This window comes from Rattus norvegicus, chromosome 4 (assembly GCF_021556685.1).
Source record: "Rattus norvegicus strain SHRSP/BbbUtx chromosome 4, alternate assembly SHRSP_T2T, whole genome shotgun sequence".
In the NCBI taxonomy this organism is placed as follows: Eukaryota; Metazoa; Chordata; class Mammalia; order Rodentia; family Muridae; genus Rattus; species Rattus norvegicus.
Window position 1 is genome coordinate 32,296,683 of NC_141537.1, and position 12,217 is coordinate 32,308,899.

Consider the following 12,217-nt stretch of genomic DNA (forward strand, 5'->3'; position numbering starts at 1 on the left):
TCAGTGGCCAGACTATCTAGGTCTTAAGTAATCGTCACGCCCAATCCTCTTCCGTGTCCAGGTACTGACGCTGGACTAAAAAGATTCGAAGTTCATTGACGCGTTGCTTCTTGGTAAATGTAGTACTGAGGCTGGCTTCCTTCTTTGATTGCAGCCGGAAGACTACATTTCCCATCATGCTCAGGGAAAGGAAGGCTGACCCAGGCGCGCAGCTCCACGTGACTACTTCACTATGGCTTCCCTGTGTTGTAGCTGGCTGTTGGGTGGTCTTAAGTGATTTGTTACTTCCCAGCGGCAGGGTAATCGTCTCTCGAGTTCGACATGCAAAAAATCAAATCTCTTATGACCCGGCAGGTGAGTTCTGTTGTCCGAAGCAAAGAGCTTCCCGCTCCCGGCTGGGAGAGGAGCCGAGACGCCCAGTTCCCGTGTGGCGGTGGGCGGAGACTTAAGTTATAGTGGGTGGCCGGTCTCAAGGGTGTTGGGCAGCTAAGTAGTATCCTGGAGAACTTACCTGAGCTTCCTAGATGCGACCTCGACTCTTTGTGGGAAGTGTCTTCCTACACACATTCATTTAGACAAAGCCAATCAGGGAATTGGGCTGTCTTTGTCTCTCCTCATTTGCTTTAGCTTCCTTTCCAGGACAGCCTCAGCTGCTTTGCAGCATCCCCTCGTCCTCACTGGTGGTGTTTTGCCAGTAGGTGCCCTGGAAAGTGAGGTGGGGTCTATGCAATACAGAAGACTCGAAAAGAGGGAGGGTGAAGGGACAGGGCTATTTGTAGGCAGCATGGTAGTGTTGTGCTTTGGAAGCAGCTCCCCAAACCTTGTACCTGTTTTCTGGATGTAAAAATGGGAATGACAGTTCCTTTTCTATCCCCCAACCCATCTCAAAGCACGCGTTGTATATGAACATTCTTTGTGTATTGCTACTTAAAAACATAATAAATGTCCTGGCAAAACAATGATCTTTTTATGTTTTTGCCACAATGATAATTCACGAATAAGACTACTTCATCTTGTCTCATGTATGTTAGGGTTGAAGTCGAAGAGATTTATTTTTTAGGTATTTATTGAACATTTTATTTTCGAAACCTTTCCTTTGACTGTAGCAGTTTTAGCTACTGTATCGTTGTTTTAATAAGAAAGAAGCATAGTTTAGATGAGTTTTTAAATAAGGGTGGCTTAGAAATGTTGGTAGAGTCCTTTCTTTAAATCTTTACTTATAATTCTTGTAATAAGTCAAAAGACTTCTTGTCCTGCTTAAGGTTTCAGAATTTTAGTGATAGTGGGACAGTTACATATAGTTTCTAATAGACAGTACCTACATGATCCTTGCAGAATGCTTTTTCTTTTCTTGATTGGGGTTGAGAAACTAGGAAAGACGTTCTGTGAATAATAAAACGAACAAGTAGGCAAGTAGAGACATTTAGCAATCTTTCACATTGTTGCACGCTGGGGCTGTGTTTCCTGCTGCTTCTTACTTGAGAATTGGTTTGGAGGCTTTTCATCCTGAGGTAGGAGGAGAGAAAGCAGAAGACAGTCACGAGCTGACTTGCAGCCACTCAAGTGCTAGATGACTACATTCTGGTTTTGCTTTCTGTCTGCTTGGTCTCCTGTTAAGCAACATAGTCCATTGTCTATCATACCACTTGTAAATGCCTTGGACTGCTGCATTTGGACTTTTTCTTTCTGAGGTTGGTACTCTCTTCCATTCGGTGCCTAGTATCATAGGTGTATACTTTATGAAAATGAGTGGAAGAGAAGAACCAAACAGTTCCAGAAAACTGATGATAATATATTCATGTTTATAAATGTAATGCTGACTGCAGAAAGTGCAAATTCTTAAGCCTCACACAGTTTATTGAATTATAGTAGGTTATATCTGTGTTTAGTTGGAGAGGAAAAAAACATCTTTAGGACATATACAAGAAACTACTGTATAATTGGTGACGCAAAGTTAGGTTTATGCAAATGTGTGGTTCTAATTATATGTTTAAGGCTCAATTATACATATTTTATTGTTATGCTGTTGATGCATATTAAAGAGATGAGATTCTGGTTTTTGAAATTTTAATTTTATTTATGTTCTCTATCTTGCTTAGTCACCATTTTGATCTTTTTTTTTGCAAAAGGTTCACAGGGATGGATGCCTTTTGTTAACTGGCCTTATGTAGATGAGAGGTATGACTCATCATTTCTCTCTATGCTGGCCTCTGTTCTTTCAGTTCTGCCAAATTGAATTGAGCATTATGGGCCAGGCACTATTCCAGATTGGAATGGGAGAGGCAGCAATGAATAGAATAGACAATGCTAAGGAAGACATGGTGACGAAAATGTTTGAGGAAAAGGAACTAAGAAGGCCTGGGAGGTTTGACAATTTAAGATCAATTATATTTATAGATATCGGCTGGTCATAGAAAGCTTTAGTGCAAAGATAATACAAAGGCTGGAGAGAATTGAGGAGGTGAGCTGGATGAGTGGATACCAGCAGAAGAAGAACAAATTCAGGAAATGTTATAGTTGAGTGTAGGCAGAGTAAAGGGAATAAAGGAAACGGCCTTAGAAGATGAGGTCAGGGTGAAGACATTGATCTAAAGGCAGGAACCAGGTAACACCAAACATTACAAGTCATAGCATACCATGACTTTTGTTCTGAGTGAAATGGCATACAGCCATTTTGGCCTCCGTTTTAATAATATACTTAAGAAGGAAGAAGAACAAGAATAGAGAGACTGCAGAGGCTACTGCAGTGATCCAGGTGGTATAGAGGACAGGCCTTATCCAGGGTGCTAGTGGTGGACATGCACTGAAGCTCCTGGATTGTGGACCTGTTGTAAACGTAGAGCTAGGAAAATTTCCTCATGTGTTGTGTAAAGGGGTCAAGGGTGGCCCAAGTTGGTTCAGCCCCTGTCACTTTCGGATATGAAGGACACTGGAGAGGCAGTGATTTGAGGGAAGAGGTTTTTAAACTTGTTTATATGAAGGCTGCTTAGATATTAAATAGACACTTTGACAAGTGGGTCTGAGTTTATGGGTAGGAATCTCAGGCATAGATAAACCTTCAGGAATTAAAAGTCTATAGCTGCCAAACACAGACAGACTGGCAGACAGCATTGGCTGAAGTTAAGTGGACTGACTGTAGATAATATGAAAAGTCCAAACTGCTCTTTTCATTTAATATTAAGAGATGGATTCTGCAGTGCAGAGCATGAAGGAGCTGTCAGTGATGTGTGAGGTTTGTAGCAGCCTGATGCTTAATACATACTTAATGAATTTGGATAAAAAGAAAAACATAAAAAAGCAAGGATTTAAAAGATGCTTTAGATCCACCAGGTCAGACTTGAGTGAGAGTCAGCTTTGGGACGGAACAGCTTGGGGGACCTAAGAATAGCCTGCCCTCCTTCCTTCCCTCCCTTTCTCCTTTTCTATGTCTTTCCCTCCATCTTTTCCTCTCTCTTTTTTTTCCTTTGACTTTCTCCCTCTCCTTAAAAAAAGATTTTCTTGTTTTTATAGTTTATATTATATACATTTATTTAATTTTTATTTATGTGTTTTCCCTGCATTTGTGTCTCTGTGACATGAGCCCTTGTAACTGGAGTCACAGACAGTGTGAGCTGCTATGTGGGTCCTGGGAATTGAACCCAAGTCTCCTGGAAGAGCAGTCAGTGTTCTTAAGTGTTGAGCTCTCTCTCCTGCCCTGACAATGGTACTCCTTGTGAAGTGGTGGGGAGAAATTCTGGGTGGGTTGGGCTCGTCAGCTATATTAGGGAGAGAGATGGAGAGAAATGACAATCACTCAAGTCTGTCTACGAAGAGAAAGAAACACAAATGGCTGCGAATGTCATTTTGGTCTAATAGGACATAATCGCTAGTTTCATAAGAGGAATAAAAGGTTCATAGCTGTAATCGAAGTGTCTTTATTGTTAATTGATTTGGGCTGGAGAAATGGCTCCACCACTAAAGGTTAGGCTCACAAACAAAAATAAAAGAAAGTAGAAAGGCAATTCTATCGATGCTGAATTTTATACACATTTAAATTGGGGAAATTGTAAAAAAATTTAGATATAAATATTAGATAGAAGATAATGATAATAAGAAATGTTTTGTTGATAAATGCAGATAAACTGTACCACATTTACAGAGGCGAACTTGTGTCCTAGATGAGAATAACAGAAACTTAACTTCATATTTAGTAAGAACTTAAAAAGTTGACAATGAAAGGGTTAACAGCTTATAGTCTTAAAATACAGTTGTGTGCTACATATGTGTAGAGAAATGTAGGTCCTTGTTTTTTTGTTTCTATTTTGTTAAAAGAAAAACCATTTCTCTGTGATCTAATAATTCTAAGTACAATAATTCTAATAATTCTAAGTGCAAGGATTAAAATTCAACAGATAATTTGTAAGCTCTGCTTTGGTTCTGCTTTGGTCCCACACAGGCACCGTCCCTTTCATTCTTTATAATGTTCTTTGTAATTCTGAGTTCTCACCGTGGTTGGGGGTTCTATCACACAGGAAGTGTCGGTAGATTGTGCAAAGCCATGGAGACCTAGGGCACAAATGAGGAAGTCTGTTTTGGAGTCCACTGTTGGCTCTTGACATTGGGCTTCCAACTTGTATTATTCTTACTTTGTATATTTGGCAGAAAGCTGCCCATGCTTTCTGTTGATAATTGTGTAATAATTTAGAAGTGAAACCTTTCTCTAGATACTGGTTTGTATCACACTTATATTCTGGCATTTATGAAGAGAATATAAACATGCTCTATTCATTCAAGGGTTTGTCAAATTAATCATACCTTTAAAACATGTTTAAAGACATGCTAGCTACATGTTGAAAATGGCATTTATGTAATAGTATCACTTGGATTAAAAGTTTGACTTTCCTATGTGTGCATGGTTATGTATAATATATGTCTGTAGAGGATTTGTGTGTGTGTGTGTGTATGTGTGTGTTTCTAAATCAGCTTGATGCTTCATATGAGTTGCAGTGAAAGCCATCATAGGACGAACAGTCCAAGCCTTGCAGTGGGATCCAACACGCACTCCTTGCGAGGCATATTAGACTGCAGCAGACTCCCCCACTAAGAGTTCCTGGAAACTGCAGCCTGTAGTCAGTTGCATGCTCCCATGAGAACACAGTGCTGAGTGGTTGGAGATTGGAGCCTGAGCAACAACTTATACCCAAGAATTTACTTTCTAATCTTAAAAAGGTTTTTTTGGTGCTTGTTTTGTTTGGGAACTTAGCTAGCCATTGGCAATAAAGGCAAATAACATTTGCTTTCTCCTTTCCTTGAGACTTAAAAAGTGTGAGAGAAGTATGTGCACTTCATGTTAAAACTTCACTGATTTGGCTGAGAGATTGCTTTGAAAATGTCTGGCTGCGTTTCTGAAGTATGAACAGTCCTGAGTCCCCCAGTGTGGGAGTGCAGACTGACCCAGTGCAGAAGAGCCTACTCGCTAGGTGCATGGCAGGACCTTTAAGAACTTCCCTGGGTGGTGGTAGGAGGCACAGTCCTTAGCTGTGTTTGGAAGTACGTGTGCCTTGAAGCATGGGGCTTTAAGAAAACTCATAAGAGGAGATAATTCTGAAGCTGGTGGGGTGTTGGTTTTAGAATTTTTGGAGATAGGAGGGAGAGTGATAACGGGAAAGGAGGGGGGTGGGCTGGATAATCTGGAAATAATGGTAGGAAATGTTGTTATAAACTTGTAGATGTGACCGGTACTATTTCATAGCAAGAAAGATTAGCACCCCTACAGCTTACAGAGAGTAAGTCCAAGTCTGCAGTAACTGACAGAAGTACTGTATTTTGGTGACTAAAGGCCCCAGAGAGTCAGTAGGAGACATCTGAAGGGCAATCGTATGTTTTTTTTTGTTTTGTTTTGTTTTGTTTTGTTTTGTTTTTTAAGATGGGGCTTTAAAATGGAGTTTAGATGGCTCCTAAGTGTCCCTGGTATATGTAAGCTTTTTCTGAACCCTTCAGTTGCTATATTTACAGAAGGACAAATAGCTAAACAGCAGTGAGATGGGGCTTTAAGTCTTACCTTAGACAGCATGAATCGACTATATTAGTGACAAATAACCACGATTAACAGAGGGCTTACTTATGTTTTAATGAGCATTTTAAAAGTTTTGAAGTAGATCAGTTGGTGAGTGTATTTTTATCTGTTTATCATTAAGGCTTGCTTGGATCCTTTTCTCAAGGTGAATTTATTAATGATTTAAATAAAAGTATTTTTATAGAAGGCTTTGTAATATTTTCTTTTTGTTTTAATGTTGGAGTTAAGATAGATTTCTGCTTCTCTGCTGACAGTGCCACATAATACTATTTTATTTTAAAATACTCCAAACACATTCTTACTTGATTTCCTAGCAGAAATCAATTTATGTGTTAGGTGACAATTGTTCTTAGAATGTATATTCTCTGTATTTTGAAGCAGGAAAATCTCATTTTAAAACTGTCATGTCTGTTTTGCTAGGTGTGTTCTATCTTGTTACAGTTCTTTAGCACAATTAAATTGTGTTTGTGTGTATCTCTCTCTTTTTTAAGGGTCTGAAGAGCCCTCCGGAGAGCCTCAATGATCTGGGTGCCTTTGAGAGCCTTCGGGTCCCTGGAAAGGTATTGATCTACATGTGTGGTTGACTTTTCACTTCCCCAAGAAGAGACTTTCTGCCCCTGGGTACTAATTGCTTCTCTGAAGCTCTGCTTCCCACAGCAGGTGGTGGCTGTGATAAGCTAGGTGACACTTTTGCTTTTATTGTGCGGGGGTGCAGTATGACTCACCAGGAAAGCAAAAACTCAAAATTAATAAAGGTAGGGCTTATTATATAAATTCTTGGCTTGTCAGCAGACATATATGTATGTTTTTATTAACTTTTTTGCTATAATTTGAAGACATCAAATACTGACTTTTTAATGCTATAGCATTCCGAGCCCCAAAGTATATTTAATTATGTTCTTCCTTTGAGTGGAGAATTTTGATAAACAAGTGAGACCCAACTTATATTAAGTCTGATATATTTCAGATTTTAATCCCTTGATATTTATGTGAGCATCTCAGTTTACAAGTTTAATGTATGCCACTTGAAAGCTAGCTGGCTTTCCTCTGGAGAACAGCCAGCCATTGTTAACCCTGCTGTCACTGCCTGTGGGTTGCTGCTGCCCCTCAGTGCGTGGTGTGAATCACAGCTCTGCCACAGATAAAGGCTTTCTGATGATTTTAATTTGAGGATTAAGGTGGGGGGTGGGATTTTCTCCTCCCCCTCTTTTTAAACAGCCAGGGACTGAAACCAGTGTTTCAGATTAATGAAAGCTTTTTTTTTTAAATGAAAAATATTAATTTGAAAAGAGTATTTAAAAATAACCCTTTCGTTTTCTATAAAAGTAGTTTATGTGAAGCACAGAGAAGAGTCCCTAGAAGACTATTTCGTGCTTGCCAGGCAACTGTTCTGTAGCTGAAGTAACCCTCCAGCCCCTGGGCACCATAGCTAACGGACTCCTCGTTTTTCTGTCTGGCATCCCCACACAAGCTTGCTTTTTCTTACTAAAAATTCCTTTTACATACTTTCATACATTCTTACCTTATTATATGTGGTTATACAAAGAGTGTTTGATACAGCTTTGTAATGACCTTTGATCACATTTCTCTCCTGCCTGCTCTGAGCCCTCACCCTCCTTAGTTGTCCCTTTTGTTATCCATTTAATTCAGCTTCTGCTCTCAGGTCATTTGTATTCATTTGTATGTATTTATAGCTTTTATATGTATTTATAGCTTTTATATGTATTTATAGCTTTTATATGTATTTATAGCATCTAGGACCTGTAAATGAGAGGGTATACAATGATTGCCTTTGAGACTGAGTTACCTTGCTTAACATGATGATTATGTCTGTCTTTCTGTAAATTACGTAATCGCTGGAGAAAATGTATTATGTACACAAAACACATTTTCTTCATCCATCCCTCGTTGTTGGAAACCTCTGCTAGCTTTCTAGCTTAGCTACAGTGAGTCCTGTTGCAGTGAGCACTGGTGCGCCGTGCATTGGTGCCTGGTTGCCAGGGGTCTTGTGGGCAGATGCACGGGAATTGTGCATGGGATACCACGGATGGCCAGTGTTTAGTTAATTATGGGTGGGCTGGTTTCCGTTCCCAGCGGCAGTTCATGTCCTTGTCAGCATAGGTGCTGTCTCTTTAATACAGGAATTTTCATGTTCTATTATCTGAGGCTCCTCATACCCCAGTGTCAGTTCCTATGTCCTTCAGAATCTTCACCAGTGAAGTAAATTTTAGACTTACTATTTAATCTTCATGTGAGTTCAGACCCAAGCATAATGTCTCAATATAATAAAATACTAACAATCATTTCGCAAGAAGTAGTTCAAACAAAGACATTGCACACACGTACACACACCACACACACACACACAGACACTTATTAAATGGATGTGGTACAGTTAGCAAACAAGGACTGACCATACATCCTAACTGATTAAAAAGTTGTCTTTATCTGTGTGATGAAAAAAAGATGATTATATATCATGGACACACCTTAAATTTGATTGTATTACATGTTATAGAGTCAATGTCAAGTTGATGAGTGAATTTCATTAAAAATACATGAATTTCGTAGTAGGAATGGTCTGTTGTCTTTAAACCCCAAGACCTGATGTTTTTTGTGATAGTGGTGGCAGTGGATTTGTGCATAGTTCTTATGGATTCTTTATTGCATTTTTTTGTGATATCTGGCCATGGGTAGAGTGTACAGACTGGGGGTTACAAGATCAGCAAGTGAAACTGGTTCAGGGGAACGTTATGTCTAACCATTGATCTTTTGGGCACATCCTGAGGAGTTTATAGATTGTAAAGTAATTAATAGAAACTGATGCTGTGCGCTAACTTGCAGCTAGCCTTATGATAAGAACACCTTCCAAGAGCCCCGTGTCTGTTTGCTCTCTGTGTACTGGCAGCATCACAAAAACTGGGGATTGTAGGGCTGCTGCCACCTCTCCAAGTGGCTCTACACACACAGGAGCCATACAGTCCAGGGTGGTGATGCTGCAGTGGTAGACTTGAGTTTGATGTGAATTGGACTCACAGTCAGAGGACCCGAGTTCTGTGACTGCACAGTGGGGCAGAGTGTGTGTGTGTGTGTGTGTGTGTGTGTGTGTGTGTGTGTGGTGTGTATGCATATGTATATAGTATTTAACCATATATAGTAAATGATTTCTGTACTGTTGCTTTAAAATTAATGTGTGTAACTTAGTGCTTGATCACTTGCAATTCGCTGTCTTCAAAAACTGATCCTAAGTTTTTCAGATTAGTGAAAGCATTTACAAAAATGGAAAATATTAATTTAAAATGAGTCTTTTAAAATAACCCTTTTGTTTACTGTAGAAGCAGCATATAAGATATACAGAAAATATTCTAGAAATAATTTACAAATTCTAGAAAAATATTACAAAAATCCCCAGCACTGTGAAGGGTGACGTTTTCTTCCTGTAGTCTCCCCGTGACTTTTCAGTGACAGTTTGAATATTGCCTGTGTGCTAGACATGCTGTAGAACTGGCAGCACCACAGTGGAACATGACCTTGGAGGACAGAGGTGACGAGATCACCTTAGCCAGGCTGTGCTGCTTCATCTGAAGTGTGTCCCCTCCTGCTACTGTACCACAGGGCTATGTGCACTGGAGATGATTTTGAAACTTAAATTATGAATTCAGTAATCTATCTGTTGCATGAAAAATACAGTATATTACTAGGGTTAAAGCTATTTGGTGATGGGTTAAGATGAATGTGTTATTTATTCTACTTAAGCAATTTAAATGCTGTGAAGAAACATTCCACTTAATGGCATTACCATACTCATCAATATATAGGTAGAACATTGAAAATAATCCCTTCTGCTCAAGAATGAGCTCATTTTTTTTCTTTTTAATGCTGTAACATTCTAAACCCCAAAATATATTTATGCATTTTCTTTGGGCAGAGAATTTGAAAAATCAAATGAAGTCCACTTTATATTGTCTGATATATTTTAGTCCCCTAAAATTGACGTGATCATCTCAGTTTACAAGTTTAATGTATGAATACTTTTCTTTTTTTCTTTGTCATAATATCTTTCTAGTTGCAAGAAGGAACTGTCAAATTCAAGAAATAATTAGATTAGCTTGAGTTGTGATATATTGGAAGGCTCTAGAATAAGGGCTAGTGTATGTAGGAGTGGATTATTAGGCTGGATCATACTGTGGTCAGTTAGGTTAAAAATGATTAATATTTGCAAGTTCCAAGCTGGTTCAGCTCCCTAGGAAAAGGAGGGCAGTGAAGAGGAAGTGGAGAACAATGTGTTGTGCTGTCTGACGAGCCAGGACTTGCTTATTTTTTATTGTTTTAATTTTTTTTGAGACTTGTGTAATTGCTAAGGGAGGGGCAGAAACCTTGGACATTATCTGCATGGTGCTGGAGAGCAAGGAGTGGTTCAGGGGCAGGTGCTGAAGCAGGGTCCCCTGGAGGCTGATTAGGAAAGGTGATGGGTCACTGGACTGGTTTGTAACACAGGGGTGAAGACTTGGCTGCTGATTAAAAAGATACATACATGTGGTGGAGAAACAGAGAAGCCATGGATTTGAGGGAAATTTAGAAAGCAGAATCCAAGATTCAGGATTTCCTTGATGTGAGCAGGGAGAGCCGAGAAGTACTGAGGCTGGAGGGGCTGCGATGCTCCTCTTAGCAAATCGTGTTCTTCTAAGAGGGTCTAAAAGACTGTAAGAGCTAAAGGAAAACAGGGCAGGCATGCAGTGTGCGGCTCTGTCTGAATCCCTGAGTGTGCCGTGCCCTCGCTCCAGTATTAGCACTCCAGTCGTGGCAGACCGCTTACTATTCATCGAAGCCGAGCGTTATTTTTAAAGAGAGCTTACATTTTTTAAGGTTTCCAATGTTACTATCTTCAGTGTTTTTTCATACAGTAAATTTATAAAAATATAATAGAATCCTAGACTTGGGTTTACGTTTTAGCTGTACAAGAAATTGCTCACAAATATTTGGCAAAGGGTCAAAAAGAAATTTATGGTGTCTGATTTTTGTGATTTTTTTTTAAAGTAGATCAATATAATACATTTGTATGGTTGAAATCAGTTTTTATTAATTACTTAATTTTTCCACAAAGTGATTAAAATGCTTTTATTACCTAATCTTATTTCAAGTATGGATTAAAATAGTCATACTTTAACAGCCTCGCAGGAGTGTTTGTTCATAAATCATTTACTTGTAGCCTTCTTTCAAATTGTAATGTAACCAGTACGCCACTAGATGGCACTGAAGACCTGATGAAAACAGGGAAGGCCTTTATAGCCTGCTTTACTTAAAAGTACAGAAACAACCCAAGGAAGCCACTACATTTCATAGATTATTATTGTTGTTCTCCTGGGAATATAAGAACTGTACCATTTCTCCACGTAATCAGACATATGGCAGTTCATTATAATCTTATGTGGTACATGGTTTAGGATAGCCGAGATCTGAAAATAGGTTTGAAATTGTTTCATTTGGAAGCAGATCAGCCCTATATCTATCTGTTCAGTGATTTATGACTTTAATAATAATGATCAAATATTGAAAACCATATTTTTTTCTGTTCATTGTATATGGATTTGGTGACTAAGTTTATTAATTTTTTTGCTTTCACTTAGGGCTCTAACAGGATATTAGCTTTATGAGACTGCAGCATTGTGACTGTCGGTTCTACCTTGCCGTCTGGACTGAGGAAGGGATGCCAACACTTAAAACACAGACAAACAGACAGGAAATGCGTGCTTAGAGCTACAACATTTCTCCTTATCATCCTTCCAACACTCAGTCAGTCAGTCAGTCTGTCTGTCTCTGTCTCTGTCTCTCCCAGCATTCTGCCATCTAGGTAGAAAAGCAAGCATTTGTAAACTATGATCTAATATGGAAAGGGAAGTCGGGGTTCCAGTATTTAGTATATTAATTTTCTGCAGAGCTTTGATCATGACCTATGAACTGAGGAATTTATGTCAATTTACGTTATATAATTAGTTTGAATAAAGACCTAAAATTGATCGTTATGTATTCAAGGTGTTGTTTCTTTAATGTGAGGAAGCAGTTATAACTAGTTACTTCTGGATTAAGTGTTTGGCTCAGAGAGTATGGGGTTTTGGGTAGTTGGAAGGTAGTACTTAAATGCAAAACTTGGAGGCTTCTTTT

The 12,217-nt window shown here is 39.0% G+C and overlaps 1 protein-coding gene across 4 annotated transcripts in view; it reads left to right on the plus strand.

The window, feature by feature from the left end:
* The first annotated feature begins 224 nt into the window (after positions 1-224).
* Positions 225-12,217, plus strand: part of Vps50 (VPS50 subunit of EARP/GARPII complex) — a 101,165-nt gene continuing 89,172 nt past the window's right edge. For 3 of the 4 annotated variants that reach the window (XM_087657162.1, XM_087657163.1, XM_087657164.1), the window contains exons 1-2: positions 225-354; positions 6,547-6,615. In XM_087657162.1, coding sequence (XP_087513288.1) covers positions 322-354; positions 6,547-6,615 — 102 coding nt within the window. In that variant the 5' untranslated portion in view covers positions 225-321. The remainder of the gene's footprint in view (positions 355-6,546; positions 6,616-12,217) is intronic. The other variant, NM_001173511.1, reaches the window with a different exon arrangement.